The sequence below is a fragment of the Fragaria vesca genome, linkage group LG2 (assembly GCF_000184155.1).
Source record: "Fragaria vesca subsp. vesca linkage group LG2, FraVesHawaii_1.0, whole genome shotgun sequence".
Classification (NCBI taxonomy): domain Eukaryota; kingdom Viridiplantae; phylum Streptophyta; class Magnoliopsida; order Rosales; family Rosaceae; genus Fragaria; species Fragaria vesca.
Window position 1 is genome coordinate 22,788,261 of NC_020492.1, and position 14,458 is coordinate 22,802,718.

Below are 14,458 nucleotides of genomic sequence, written 5' to 3' on the forward strand. Positions count from 1 at the left end.
AACAATAGTTGAACAGTGATCCAAAGAATTTTTTTAAATGCTACTTTTATAATTACTAGTCTTCTATCGGTGTAAATTTGCACGTTTGTCACAAATTCACCCAAAATTAATGAGCGGTTAATCCACATTATATCCACTACCCACGTTTTTCTCTTTTAAATTATCTCTTCAGTTTATTTATTTTATTTTGTAATTTACTATAGTGGTCATCTTTTTAAAAATATGAATCAACTTAATAAGGGTAATTTTGACAAAATACAATTTAATAATTTAGAGACTGCTCGTTTTATATATAGTAGAGATAAATGCATGTTACCATGAACACAAGAAAAACTATACAACGAAATGAAAGAATAGAAGCTATAAGTAATTATCATGTATTAAGTCGGGCTATGCGATTATTATAGTTCATCGACAATATTTCAGATATGAAATTTCTTGATCAATAATGTGAACTATGATGGGTGGGGATAAATTATTATATAGTAGAGATAAATGCATGTTACCATGAACACAAGAAAAACTATACAACGAAATGAAAGAATAGAAGCTATAAGTAATTATCATGTATTAAGTCGGGCTATGCGATTATTATAGTTCATCGACAATATTTCAGATATGAAATTTCTTGATCAATAATGTGAACTATGATGGGTGGGGATACAATCATATCATCATCTTAATCCTAACGTCTATAATTGAGCAAGGCTACTATATATTTATTTGGATCCCATCGGGTTGTTGTCATCGTGATCAGCTAGGTGTATATTTATTAGAGCCTTAATAAGAAGTTATAAGATGTGATGATACCGTTGCGCCATTTGTGTCCAACTCGATGAAGGTCCGGACTCCGGAGGAGCAGGAGATGCTATGGAAATGTAAATATGAGATTTAACCTGTAAAAAATGGTTTATTATGGTAAAATTAAAATGCTTCGGAGCTATCAAGACCGTCGAACGTGGGAAAGTCGGACAATCATGACAAACTGACACAGACACACATACACAGTAACACAGCTTCGGATGGAAACTACCGAGAGAAAGAAAGACATGAAGAAATTGCTTTAGCGAAAAAAAAGACCAAACCTTTATTCTTCTTCTTCTTCGAGTCTTAGCCTCTTATGGCTAACCAGGTTCCTCTGTGGTCTCCGTTGTGCATCAGTTTGTGCTTGTTTGCTTGGTTTCAAGGTTTCTTCTCGATTGTCCATGGCGATAGTAATCCCTCTCAACCTTTTCCCACGCCCATTAACCGCGATCTCTACCATTCCAGGTCAGCTTTTATGATTTGCTTCAATCTGCCTCATGTGAATTGTGTGCTGAATTGGACATCCTAGATTCATTGATTTTGCTTGTGATTTCAATTTCATGTATTTATGGGGCAATGAAATTAGGTCTTACAGTGACTGACTTTATGCAAAGCTTGAATCTTGGCCATTTACCAAGTTGTTTCTTGGATTACTTGATGTGAAGTCTTGAGCTTGTTTGGTTAATTAGCCTTGAACATATCAAAGTATTCATTTTGATTGGTTTTTACAGTGGGGATTTGATGGAAGAGATTAAAGCTTTGGTAATTCGACACCCGGATAAACTCACTGTAGGTTCTCTCTTGTTCAATCATTTATATGAATTTCATTTCATTTCATGCGTTAAAGTACTAAGCTTTACTCTCTTCTTTAATGATAGTTGGATACAATTAAGGCTAGAAACAAGGGTTACTCTGCTGAGATTGATGTAATTACTTATTGTCGGAGAAGGCAGGAGGCCAATGACAAGCCAAAGTTTCGGATTCTTCTTGTAAGCTTTTCCATACGATTCTGTGTGTTGGATGAAAGTGATTCGTTTTAATTAGATTTTGATTGGTAATGGCTGGTGTTTTTGACAGATGATTCCTTGTCTTCCAGAGTTTTGGGCAGCATGGAAGGGAGCTCATTACATCTGAAGTTGCTTTGCGAATCCTTTCAATCTTGAGTAAAGAAAAGTTTCTGCCCGACTTGGACCTAGCCTCCTTAGACCAGACCCTTGACAATCTTGTGATAAAGGTAGCAATTATACTAAACTTTTTTCATTGATGTAGCTGCACTTAGCTTTTACCAAGTGATGTAAATAGTTTATGCAAAATTTTTTGCTTTTTAATTCATCCACTAAGCATCATACTACCATAGGACAAGAGCTACAATAAGAAGGGTGCAGGAGAACTGCAAAGCAATACATAGTCTCCTCTTCTTATCATCATTCTTTTCAAGTATGTGGTGTTCATAAACTTATTTTGCATGTCTTTAGAAGTTGAAGGCAATATTGGTGTGTGTACATTAGCTCTAACTCATAGACAACTCTTACATTGAGATGAATTCCTTCCATGTTGTTCATGGATCCATTTCATATATTATGCTTGAAATCCTTGTAGTTCGATTACCTTTTAGGGGGTTTCCAGTTTTTATTCTTCCTATTAGATGGAAAGTTGTTCCTAAGCTTTATTAATCACACTAGAATCCAAGGTCTTAGGGATCAGAATATATTCCTCCTGAATTTTAGCTGGTTTATCTGGATTTTGGGAACTTTGGTATTTTTTGAGTTCTGATTCTAATTTATGTCAGGTGGTGCCTATGGAAAACCTAAATGGCCGCAGACTTGTAGAAGCTGGAGACCTCTGCGAGAGGAGAAATGGTAATACCACCAATTCTACTGACTTCAAAAGACAAAACACACACACACATGTACAATTTGAATATACTTTCCAATATTATCTACTATTAATCCTCTTCCTACACTAACAAATGCTCAATATGTGACAGGGAGAGGAGTTGATCTAAACCGTAATTGGAGCGTAGATTGGGGCAAAAAAGAGAAGGTTAATCAATACTGCTCATTTCTCTAGTCCCATTTTTCTTTTCCATGCTATTTGTCTCAGCATGTTGCTTGGTTATTTCATCTTTAACGTGTTGATGTCTTCTTGAGGTGGAATTTTCTTAAGCCAGTGTGTTTAATAGAAAAATTCATTTTGATCAAATTTAATATGCACACACCATCAGATGAGTCTGGTGTCTCATCTAGTGGTCATGTTGATTCTCTTATTAATTATATATATATATATATATATATATATATATACACACACACAGGGCTTCTCTGCTACGGACGTCTGCACCGTTTTACGGTGCTGATTTCTGTCCGTTCGCCACCGTACGGCGCCGCGCGAGGGCGCGCCTCCACCCCAGCGAACTCCAGCAGCTTCCCCGACCACTTTCCATCCCCGGCGAGTCCGATCTTTTCCAGTTTTCCGGCGAGATCACCCAAAACTTCAAATAAAGTCGACCTCGCCGGAAAACTGGAATTCGGCGGACTCGCCGGGGATGGAAAGTGGTCGGGGAAGCTGCTGGAGTCCGCTGGGATGGAGGCGTGCCCTCGACCGGTGTCGAACGGACGGAAATCCGCACCGTAAAACGGTGCGGACGTCCGCACCTGAGAATGCCTCTATATATATATATTCAATTGTCAGTTCAATTCTTGGGCTGTTCTGTGCTTGACACTTCTTTCTCTTTTATGTTTTTTTATTTTTTTAATTATAGGATTATGATCCGTATGAGGAAAATCCTGGGACTGCTCCTTTCAGTGAGCCTGAAGCTCAAATAATGCGGAAAATTGCAGTGTCATTTGATCCGCACATATGGGTTAATATTCACTCTGGGATGGAGGTGGGTCAAACTAACTTTCAATTATATTCCCTCATGTTGACTCTATATCCACCTTTTTGAAGTTTCAGATAAAGCACTTCTGTTTTTACTGAAAATTGTTATGTCGTGATACAATCTGCATTGCTTAGACAATGTGTCCAGATTTAAGCACTTCTTAGATTTTGGCTGCATAGTCTGTTTGACACATTCTTAACAATTTTTGTTTCCGTCTCTCTCTATCTAGGCTTTATTTATGCCATATGATCATAAGAACACAACCCCTGATGGAGTTCCCTCGCAAAAAATGAAATCATTGCTTGAAGAACTGAACCAACTGCATTGCCAGAAACGTTGCATGATTGGGTCTGGTGGAGGTTCCGTTGGGTTAGTAACTAACTTATTCAGGATTATTGTTGTTTTCATGAACTCATTATTAGCACTAGCATGCTACTCTTTTTTTGTATTCAATATTGTTTACAATACAATGTGGTTTTTGCAATGATGTGTGATGCCAGACATCCTTCAGCCTAATGGTTTGGGGCATATTTCATAGATTTGATAATTAGGTTTGGCCTGCTGCCGTGCTTGTAGCCTTGTTCTATTCTTGTAAAGCAATATTTATGTTACTAATGTGATGATAGATAGCCATTATCAGAGCCAAAGTTCAAAGTATTCAAATCATTCGATGTTTACTATTTCAAAGCTTTTTGCAGTAAGAGTTTCCATGTACTTAATATTTCTTAATTGCAGGTATTTGGCACATGGGACAGCAACTGATTTTATGTTTGACATTGTAAAGGTGCCCATGGCGTTCACCTTTGAGGTTTGTCAAAGCATGGCGCTTTTTTCTTAAATTTCTTTTTTCATTATACTTTGACTTATAGAAAGAAGTATCCTTTTTCTGTGACTAGATATATGGAGATGGAGCAGCAACATCAAGAGATTGCTTTAAAATGTTCAATCCCACCGACTTCGGTACCTTCAACGTATGTAACTTTTTGGTTCATCTTCTATAAGAAAAGTGAGAACTGTTGTTTAACGGTGCAAATATTTTTCTCTTTCTTTCAGAGGGTTCTCCATGAATGGTCTGCTGCATTTTTCACAATTTTTAAACTGGGGCCAAACTTGCTCGGTTCAAATTATTCAAAGCCCGCCGTAGACAAGTGGGTGTCCATAGATGAGTATCTTGATGGGTACTTGGTCGAGAGGAGTAGTAGATATGGAAAGAAGACGGAGGTGCTTGATCTAGGAATGCAGGAGATAAGAACATATTTCAGGCTCTTCTTGTTATCCTCAGTTCTGTTACTGTTCATGTTCTGTTCCAGAATTTCAAAAAGCAAGTTTTCTAGACCAATTGTTTCTGCTATTCCACTCTGAATTCAGAATATAGGGTTTTTGATTTGTATACACAGCATAGGAATATCTTGTTTTAACTTATAGGTGTAATGGCTTCCCTGTAAAACTCATTATTCTTTCAAGGAAATCACTGAATTGTCAATTGTGTGGCCAAACAGAGTCCTAGTTTTTGAAGGCTTACATCGCATCTATTTAAAGTAGATAATGATGGGATGCAACTGCTCTTCCTTTAGAATAATGTAGAGAAAATAATACAATGTAGTGCTTTAATTACATTACACCTTGGGAAAGAAATATAATCGACGATTTTACAAGATACAAGCAACAAATCATATTTTCCCTGGTGCTTGTGGACAAAGAATTACAACCGAAAATAGTGAGGGATGGGTTGTTTCTTCAATTGTTCTTGTGTTTGTCATTGGTCAGTGTCTTTGTTTCCAAACGGTGGAGCATGATTGCCCTTGAATTTGAATTTCCTTTGCATGATGGCTAATGTAAATCAATTGTTCCTGCATAATCATTAGACCACAGGAAAAACATTCAGTGTGGCTGTTGATTCATCAAAACCTTTGGAGATGCAGACACTGGGAAACTCGTTTTCAAAAAAAAGAGAGATTCTCATATGAAAAGCAATATCATGTTTGGGTTGTGATCTAACCTTTATAGTAATAACCCTGACTCGATAAACAGAAGAGGTGGAACATATGTAAATTTGGCTGTACGGGTCGATCATATCATCTATGCTTCAGTGTCTGTTTCATGTATTTCAAGGCAGACCGTAACATTGCCCTAGCTTTCCTATCAGGGGTTACCCTAGAGTGAATCATTTCTTCATAAACATCTGGAACCTGAAACAAAAACCACATTTCTTGATTTCAATAGTAACAACAGAAGATGCTGAAATTATGCAGCCCAAAGGCCTGGATGCATACAAAACAGATGCAGAGGTCAGCTATAGTAAGGATTAAGGACATTATATAGGATTCATACCTTATAAAATTTATCAACACGAATAAGGGCTTTCATAAGGGTAGTATACGTAACTACGTCTGGTTTTACATCCTGCAGTTATAAGAATCATAGTGAAGTTGGTAACATGGAAAGATCAATTGTATTTTGTATGTTAAACAGCAGATATATAACTTAATGGTAAACAGCAGATATATAACTTACATTTTCCTTCATGTATTGCAACACGGAAAAGGCCTCAGCATCCCTCCTATCTTCACCAAATGCATTAATTAATGAATTGAGAGCTAACAGACTAGGTTTCAAGCCGTCTGCTCTCATAACCCTGAATGCATTCAGTGCTAGCTCAGACAAACCCTGTCAAGGATTCCATCAGATCATATTAATGATCAACCATCACACCCACAATAAAAGTATCCGATTATTCTCATTAATTTTAATAGATAAACTTGTTTTAGGAAGTAAGATGAACATCTTGCTGATAGGCAGTTCATCAGAAAATACATAGAAGCACACAAATTCAAATAGACCAGTAATGGAATAGTTCAGGAAGAAAGAACTCGTATATTGAACGTTCTCTATACGTTGTCGCTGGAATATTAATGGTCCCAAAGCTGAAACTGATTATTATGTCATGTCAATGGAAGTAGATATGACATTGAATATATAACTAATGACATAATGGTAATGCAATTGACTGTGCACAACAAGCTGGCCATATCATGGTTCAATTCACAGAACAATGCAATTAAAAGTGCAAGTAAGATCACGTAAGATAAGATGGTATACAACACAACAGAAGTTATTAGAGTAGGGTCTAATCAAGTAATCATTCTACAGTTTGAAAAACGTCACCTGACTGCATAATAAAATTGTCAGGAAGCGTAGAGAAGACTTACTCTTTGAGCATAGGCATTAATCAAGGCATTATACATAGTCGGGGATGGTTTCAAGCCTGCAGACTTCATTATCTCCAAGCACTCTATTGCATCATTAAATCTCCCTGACTTCCCATATATGTCAACTAACGTGGTATAAGTAACTATATTCGGAAGTAAACCCTGACTCTGCATCTTCCCCATCAGGCCCTTCACTTCATCCCATCTCTCCTGCTCCCCTAGGGAGTTTATCATGATGTTAAAGGTGGTGGCACAAGGCGCGCAACCACTCTCCTGCATCTCCTCAAACAACTCCTCTGCTCTTGCATGGTGGCCAGACTTACAATGAATATCTATAAGGGTATTCCAGGTAACAGTATCCGGCTGAATCCCCTCTGATAACATCCTTTCAAAGGTAGCCATAGCATGATCAAGACAATTAGACTTTCCAAACGTATCAATCATCACATTGTAAAAATGCCTATCCGGCATTACCCCACTACTTCTCATCTCCCTCAAAACTTGAAATGACTTCTGCCACTCCCCTCTATCCCTATAACTAGCCAAAATCCTACTGAAAACATAAGAATTAGGCTGCACATTGCTAGCCTCCATCTCCTTCAACACAATTCTCGCGCTTTCCCACCTACCGGCATTGGCATAAGCATCAATGAGGAGGCTGTATGTGTGCTCATCGGGCGAAATACCGCTCCTCTCCATCTGCGACACAATGGATTCCGCATCTTCCAAAGAAGCTGCCTTCACATACCCTTTCAGCAGTGCATTGTAAGCTCTAGTCCTCGGTTGCAACCCACCCTCCTTCATTTCCTCGAAAATAGCTTCAGCCTCAACCACCCTACCGGCATTCCCCAAAGCCGAAATAACCGACACTAAAGTCGCGGTTTTCGGGCTCAAACCACTAGCCTGCACCATGGCAAGAAAATGCATGGCCTGGCTAGGCTCACCGGCTTTTGCGAAACCAACAATCAAATCATTCAACAACTGTCCATCAATTTCAACATTCTCAGACTCAATCTCCTTATAAAGCTTCAACATAATCGGAGAATCAACCTTGTTAGAGCGATTAAGGGACTGAATCACCAGGCTGTAGTTCACGAAATCCGACCTGTAACCGTCCTGGCGCATCCTGGACATCAAATTGAGCGCCTTCTCCAGGTCGCCGTTGCGAGCGCACGCGCCGATGAGAGCGTTGTAGGTCAACGGAGTCAACGTCCGGCGCTGAGAGAGCAGGAACGCCTCGTAGAGCTTCTCGGAGCGTCCGAGCGCGTGGATAAGGATGGAGTAGAGGAGCTCGTACGAGAAGCAGAGGTTGTGCTTCTGGAGCCACGCGACGAGCGCGTAGGCTTGTTTCAAGGAGGACGACGACGACGAGGAGCAGAGCGACTTGAGGAGGGAGTGCCAGAGCGGGGCCGGGACGGCCCGGTACAACTCGGCGAGCTGGAACTCGGCCGGGTCGAGTGACGTCGGGGAGGCCGAGTCGGTGACGTCATGAGCGGAGGAGGAGGTGGAGAGGAAGGCGAGGAGAGGAGCGAAGTCGTAGCGGGAAACGGTGGCCTGGTCGGTGTCGTAGTTGTCGAAACGGCGCCGTGACGGTGGAAGTGAAGGGAGGTGAGACTCGGCGGAGGTGGAGACGGCGCAGGGGGTGGTGGCGGAGAGAGGCGCGTGGAAGATGTGGTGGTGGCGGATGAGAATGGGAGACGTGGAAGCTAACTGGACGGAAGGGAAGCGAGTCGAACCCGGCAGAGGCAGAAGAAGCATGTCGACGGCGACAGCGACGGCGACTTCAATTTTTCTGCTAACACATTTTGGTGTGTAGTTTATAAATTTATCGGTTTGATTTTGCGATATTTTTCTGGTATTTGTGGAGGGAAATGAGACAGTAAGGGAAAAAAAAACCCAGTCGGTCTTAGTAGACAACAGAGAAATGGAGGGCGTATATTCTGCCACGTATGCATGATCGCGCGCGATATAAAGATGCGGCGGTTTGAAGTTTGAAGCTCAGACTTTGATTCCAGTTTCCGATCGGCTAGGGTTCATCTGCAACTGTTGGGTTCAGGGTCCATGTACTCCAATCTGCGTATCAGAAAGATTCAGGTTTTAATTTTTTATTTTGTGATTGGTGTTAAATTTTGGGTCTTTAGTAATAAGCTCTCATCATGTTGTTCTAGTATACCCATTTCTTGTTCACCTAGATAAATCCAAGCTACAATTCGTCTTAATGGCCGTTGAAATTTGAGGACTAGATCCGCTATACTAGCCATATATGAATTATTAAGAGTCAATTTAAGTGATGAACAAGTTAGCCAACTGGTCAAGTTTGTTTATTAATCACTACAGAGCAAAAGGCTCAAAGCAGAAACAACAGAAATGATGAAATGATCAAATAGAAACCAGTATTTCGGTTTTACTTGAGGATACTAGTATTGACTCAACCGTACCAGCCGTAAAGTTGGTTTTACTTGGTAAAGGTCTATTACAAATCGTACCAACTGAGTGTTAACCGTAACAATTAAGTCGGTATACCGATTTCGACGGTTTATTTTAGTAGAGAATTTTACCTACCAATCATAACTTGGTTCGTACATGATATTGGTAAATAAAGTCGGTATACCTACCAATGTCACTCATAAGTTTGAGACTAGCAAAATTAAGCAATTCTTGATTGCTTTGAAACAACTCCATTTCTTCTTCATGTAGATTAATCCAAGCTTCAATTGCATTGTTTCCCCATTCTCCTGTATCCATCAAACGAACCTCATTGACCGAAATGGCCTCGCGACCAACCGGAACGACCCACAGAGGCTTTCCCCAGCCGAAATCGGCATCATACAGTCCAGAGTAGACAATGCTTGTATACCCAATAAAGTTCATCTCCACCTTATCATCCCCATTAGTAGTGGAGAGTGCAACAGCATCAGCCATGTCTAGGAAACCTTACTCAAAGTCTCCAACCTGCCCTGGCCTTGTAGCTTCGCCACCAAGTCACCATTGACTTTCGATGTTGCTTCCCTCATCTTGCTCACCAAGCTTGACAACTCTAACTCCTCTTCTCCGTGACATTCATTTGCTATTGCACCTGTCAAACAAACAAAATTCCCCATACTATTTTGTGGAAGATTCGGGTCAGCTCTTCGGCGCAAATTCACTGCGTGTGTTATCAAACTTGGTGCAGATCGACCAGACTTGGCCTTCCAAGCAGATCTGGCGCATTTCCAGATGAATGCCGAAACTGCCTCCACCCGACTTGGATTCTGTAATGATGATGTTGCTGCTAGCTCTTTAAGTTTGGCCACAGCTGAGGCCTCAAATACAAATCTCTTATTAACACACCTTCCTTTCTTGGCAAAACGCCTGTACAAGCCCCTCATAGTTGCTTCTGTTGGGTGTGCAAACTTTCCTTGTTCATCAAGAATCGGAGGGAACAATGCTGCACCATCAAAACTAGGCAACACATGAATACACTGATCAGTACCTGATTGACTCTGTGCTGTGGCTGCAGCCCAAGCTTTGAGAAAGGTGCTGATGCCAACACCATCAACAATCATGTGAGAAACATACACTCCGATCACAAAGCCGCCACAGGCGAAGTTGGTTACTTGTATCATGACTACAACAGCTCCTCCTCCGGGGGCGGTTGTGGCATTTTTAAGTTGACCACTGTGATCAAGCATACTGTCTAAAGGTGGAAGAAGCTTTGGGAGTAGTGACAAATCAGGATGCTGCAGAAACTCCGAGAGGTCATGTGACTCATCTTTAGCCTCTATGTAACAAGCTCCTTCATCGTTGCAATCTATGCAAAGATTGCTTCTGATTCTTCCTGCAAGCGGGTAAAAGCGAGTCAGGGTTTCCGAGAGAGATTGTTTGAGTGCTTGTGATCTTTCACTGCTAGTAGAAATGGGAGGTGAAACAGGAGGATAGAACAAGATCATGGGAACATAAATTGGAGGCATTAAGTGATCCAAGAGAGAAAATTTGTAAGCGTTCAAGTGTGGATGTGTTGGGGAAGAGGGCTTGATGTACTCCTGGGAAATTATTTGGACCTCCATTGGAGCAAGGCTTCAGAGAGTATATGATCAATGATTTAGTTAACTATAGCTTTTGCTGTCACAACAAAATAGATAGCTTTAGCTATATATGAATGGATGAAGTTCGATCATGAGCTACTGCAGTACTCTATGTACTGGATCTTTCCTTGATCATCTCAATCCGTTTGAATTAAACTATATGCCATTTGGATTATTATTTTTTTTATCAGAGTCGCTAAAACATCACCTTCCAGTTGGTCAGATGGTGTATGATATGCCATAGAATAATAGCAAAACCAGGTCAATTAAACCAGATTAGAACTACCCCGGATAGAGCAGATTGGGTATCGTTGAATACAAGCTAATGAAAATCTGCCAAAATTGCATTGTTTCCCATTCTCCTGTATCCAAGGATGATCGATGACCTGAAGCGTGCCAAAAACGAGTGTAGAGGTTGTTACGGCACTCATTTGGAATGTACTGAGGCTGCACTTGGCTTCAACGCCAAATGTTGCCATACTTTATAAAGTTAAGAAGGCTTGATGCACTCTTTCGAAATTATACTTGCATCCATGCTTGATTCTAGTCATCTTGTTCAGCTCAATAGGTCGAGTATGGTACTGGTTCAGACCAAAAGAAAATAAAAACGAGCTGCTTGGTTCATAGGAAAGCAAGAGTGGATCTCCATATCTTTTTATAACCAACTATGATTCGTCTTAATGGCAGTTGAGATTTGAGGACAAGATCCGCTATACTAAGTGATGAGCAAGTTAGCCAACTGGCCAAGTTTGTTTATTAATCACTACAGAGCTTACACAGCAAAATTTATTCACTCGATTTTGACTTTTGACAGAAACAAAATGATAGTACAGCAGGAATCATTGCAAGGTTGAATCATACAAGTCTATCTTACAAACTTTTACCAGCAAAAGGCTCAAAGCAGAAACAACAGAAATGATCAAATGATCAAATAGAAACCAGTATTTCGGTTTTACTTGAGGATACTAGTATTGAGACTAGCAAAATTAAGCAATTCTTGATTGCTTTGAAACAATTCCATTTCTTCTTCATGTAGATTAATCCAAGCTTCAAATGCATTGTTTCCCATTCTCCTGTATCCATCAAATGAACCTCATTGATTGAAATGGCCTCGCGACCGGCATTATGAACTGGAACGACCCACATAGGTTTTCCCCAGCCGAAATCAGCATCATACACTCCAGAGTAGGCAATACTGGTATACCCAATAAAGTTCATCTCCCCATCAGTAGTGGAGATTGCAATAGCCTCATTCATGTCTTGGAAAACCTTGCTAATAGTTGCTAACCCACCTTGACCTTGTAGCTTCACCACCAAGTCACCATTGACTTTCGATGTTGCTTCCCTCATCTTGCTCACCAAGCTTGACAACTCTAACTCCTCTTCTCCGTGACATTCATTTGCTATTGCACCTGTCAAACAAACAAAATTCCCCATACTATTTTGTGGAAGATTCGGGTCAGCTCTTCGGCGCAAATTCACTGCGTGAGTTATCAAACATGGTGCAGATCGACCAGACTTGGCCTTCCAAGCAGCTCTTGCGCATTTCAAGATGAATGCTGAAACTGCCTCCACCCGACTTGGATTCTGTAATGATGATGTTGCTGCTACCTCTTTAAGTTTGGCCACAGCTGAGGCCTCAAATACAAACCTGTTTGTAACACTCCTTCCTTTCTTGGCAAAACGCCTGTAAAATCCCCTCATAGTTGCTTGTGTTGGGTGTGCACACTGTCCTTGTTCATCAAGAATTGGAGGAAACAATGTTGCACCATCAAAACTAGGCAACACATGAATACACTGATCAGTACCTGATTGACTCTGTGCTGTGGCTGCGGCCCAAGCTTTGAGAAAGGTGCTCATGGCAACACCTGTTGGAGAGGAGAGATCCCACATTGGAAAAGTGACAAATAAAATATAACTTATAAGTGGGTGGATCATTCCTAATTGTACCGAGGCCTTTTGTGATTAAAACCCAACACCTTAAAGGTGGTTAAGTTGGGACAAACCCATACTTCTGAGTATAGCCTTTTGCTACTAACCTTGCCTTGTACCTGTCCACAAAACCATCAGAATTATGTTTCATCGTATACACCCACCGACAACCAATTGTCTTCTTCCCTGGTGGCAATGACACTAACTCCCACGTATGATTCTTCTCAAGAGCATCCATCTCAACTTTCATTGCCTGCATCCACTTCTCATCCTTCATAGCATCCTGCACTTTACTAGGAAGAGACACAGAAGATAATTGATTCACAAATGCTACATATGGTTTAGACAACCTGTGGGTAGACACATAATTAACAATTGGATATTTAGCCTTAGCACTTAGAGTAGGTTCATAATATTTTGGAGGCTGACCACGGGTTGAACGACTAGGCAAGATTTTAGTTGGGACATTATTTGACACAGAAGAACTAGTAGAAAAACAAGGATTAGGACATACCTCGGGTGATGATTCAGCAGGTGAGACCGATGAAGAAGAGGGAGAGACAGAAGAGCCATTTAAAACAGCGCCAGAAGACTGCAACACATCATTAGATTCAGGATCTGAAATCACTTCCCTAGCCGATCGGTCGGATTGTTCTGGATCTAATTGACCGTTGGGTAAAACACTGCCCAAAGATTCTTCTCTAACCGGACATTCTGACACGACCCACCCCGAATTTCACCCTGAAACCCAGAGTAAGTCGTGCGGGGACCACTTCCAAGGAAAATTTACTGAAAAGATTAAGAAAATCTCCCTTGCAGATGGACAACCCTAACTCGAAAATTTCAAATTACACTCTTAATTTATCACTTCTGAACAACGCATAATATACAAAAATTCTAAAGTAATTCAGAGCTACTAAACACAAGCGGAAGCAAGAAAACACGAGTAGGTTGAACAGGTAACCTACTGGCGAAAACTGGCAGAAATGCGGGTGACTATGCCTCGTCTCCTACTAGATCCAACCCGAACTCTGCAGACTGGGCAATTTAAAACGAATGGCCCAGGGGAAAACATTTAATAACGTTAGAGTGAGTGGACAAAAATAAAATAATAAATAAAATATTTATGTTTCCCCAAATTAATTCTAAGGAAAAAATCGAATGCATGCCGCAAGCGATAAAACTTTTATCCCATAAAATATCGAGCCTCTCAGACTCTATAATATATGTATGTATTTACACACGCCCATACTCCCTATATAAATTCATGGGTCTATATAGGGCTACTACGCGCGCGTCCAACGCTCACGTCACGCCTTAATGCGGTGCTACACTACGCCATTAAGGTGGACAGACGGGTGTATAAATATGTGTCCATACCCCCTATATGAATTAAACACTCAAATAGGGCTACTACGCTTACGTCCAACGCTCACGTCACACCATAATGCGGCTATATGCTACGCCATTAAGGTGGACAGACACATATGGCTAGCTAGCATTTCATACATACTCTCTCATATATACATATTTATTTTCACCGAAAATCCCATTTTCGGTAACTCTCT

The 14,458-nt window shown here is 40.6% G+C and overlaps 5 protein-coding genes across 6 annotated transcripts in view; 1 reads left to right on the plus strand and 4 right to left on the minus strand.

The window, feature by feature from the left end:
• LOC101312889 (group 2 truncated hemoglobin YjbI-like) overlaps positions 1-14,458 on the minus strand; it is a 771,661-nt gene that overhangs the window by 674,768 nt on the left and 82,435 nt on the right. The gene's annotated exons all lie outside the window — the stretch shown is intronic.
• Positions 1,037-5,119, plus strand: LOC101296059 (carboxypeptidase A6-like). Of its 2 annotated transcripts, none has more exons than XM_004291193.1 (11): positions 1,037-1,269; positions 1,536-1,593; positions 1,683-1,793; positions 1,901-2,038; positions 2,594-2,663; positions 2,792-2,847; positions 3,566-3,691; positions 3,915-4,054; positions 4,421-4,493; positions 4,582-4,656; positions 4,739-5,119. In XM_004291193.1, exons 1-11 carry the CDS (start codon positions 1,121-1,123, stop codon positions 5,045-5,047), a joined length of 1,305 nt encoding a protein of 434 aa, XP_004291241.1. In that variant the 5' UTR covers positions 1,037-1,120; the 3' UTR covers positions 5,048-5,119. The 2 variants fall into 2 exon arrangements, with proteins under 2 accessions (XP_004291241.1, XP_004291242.1); XM_004291194.1 differs by having other exon boundaries at positions 4,421-4,469.
• On the minus strand, positions 5,236-9,816 carry LOC101297909 (pentatricopeptide repeat-containing protein At5g42310, mitochondrial-like). The gene is made up of 6 exons (XM_004292862.1): positions 9,506-9,816; positions 6,895-8,686; positions 6,200-6,352; positions 6,017-6,088; positions 5,685-5,874; positions 5,236-5,535 (listed from the first exon to the last, which is right to left on the minus strand). The coding sequence occupies exons 1-5, from the start codon at positions 9,814-9,816 to the stop codon at positions 5,761-5,763; spliced, it is 2,442 nt and encodes an 813-aa protein (XP_004292910.1). The 3' UTR covers positions 5,236-5,535; positions 5,685-5,760.
• LOC101298200 (vinorine synthase-like) lies at positions 9,819-10,940 on the minus strand. Its single transcript, XM_004292863.1, has one exon. The coding sequence runs from the start codon at positions 10,938-10,940 to the stop codon at positions 9,819-9,821; it is 1,122 nt and encodes a 373-aa protein (XP_004292911.1).
• Positions 11,886-14,458, minus strand: part of LOC101298490 (salutaridinol 7-O-acetyltransferase-like) — a 5,356-nt gene continuing 2,783 nt past the window's right edge. Inside the window, exon 2 of the mRNA XM_004292864.1 lies at positions 11,886-12,826. Within this exon, the coding sequence (XP_004292912.1) occupies positions 11,886-12,826 (941 nt within the window). The remainder of the gene's footprint in view (positions 12,827-14,458) is intronic.

What these genes read in the sequence shown, in the direction of transcription:
- LOC101296059 (XM_004291193.1), top strand. Translation starts at nt 1,121, where the DNA reads ATGGCTAACCAGGTTCCTCTGTGGTCTCCGTTGTGCATCAGTTTGTGC. An exon ending in CAAAGTTTCGGATTCTTCTT is followed by an intron (nt 1,794 to 1,900) that starts GTAAGCTTTTCC and finishes CTTGTCTTCCAG; the next exon opens with AGTTTTGGGCAGCATGGAAG. An exon ending in ATATTCACTCTGGGATGGAG is followed by an intron (nt 3,692 to 3,914) that starts GTGGGTCAAACT and finishes CTCTCTATCTAG; the next exon opens with GCTTTATTTATGCCATATGA.
- LOC101297909 (XM_004292862.1), bottom strand. Translation starts at nt 9,816, where the DNA reads ATGGCTGATGCTGTTGCACTCTCCACTACTAATGGGGATGATAAGGTG. An exon ending in TTAATGCCTATGCTCAAAGA is followed by an intron (nt 6,353 to 6,894) that starts GTAAGTCTTCTC and finishes AATCCTTGACAG; the next exon opens with GGTTTGTCTGAGCTAGCACT. An exon ending in TGCAATACATGAAGGAAAAT is followed by an intron (nt 6,089 to 6,199) that starts GTAAGTTATATA and finishes TTATAACTGCAG; the next exon opens with GATGTAAAACCAGACGTAGT.
- LOC101298200 (XM_004292863.1), bottom strand. Translation starts at nt 10,940, where the DNA reads ATGGAGGTCCAAATAATTTCCCAGGAGTACATCAAGCCCTCTTCCCCA.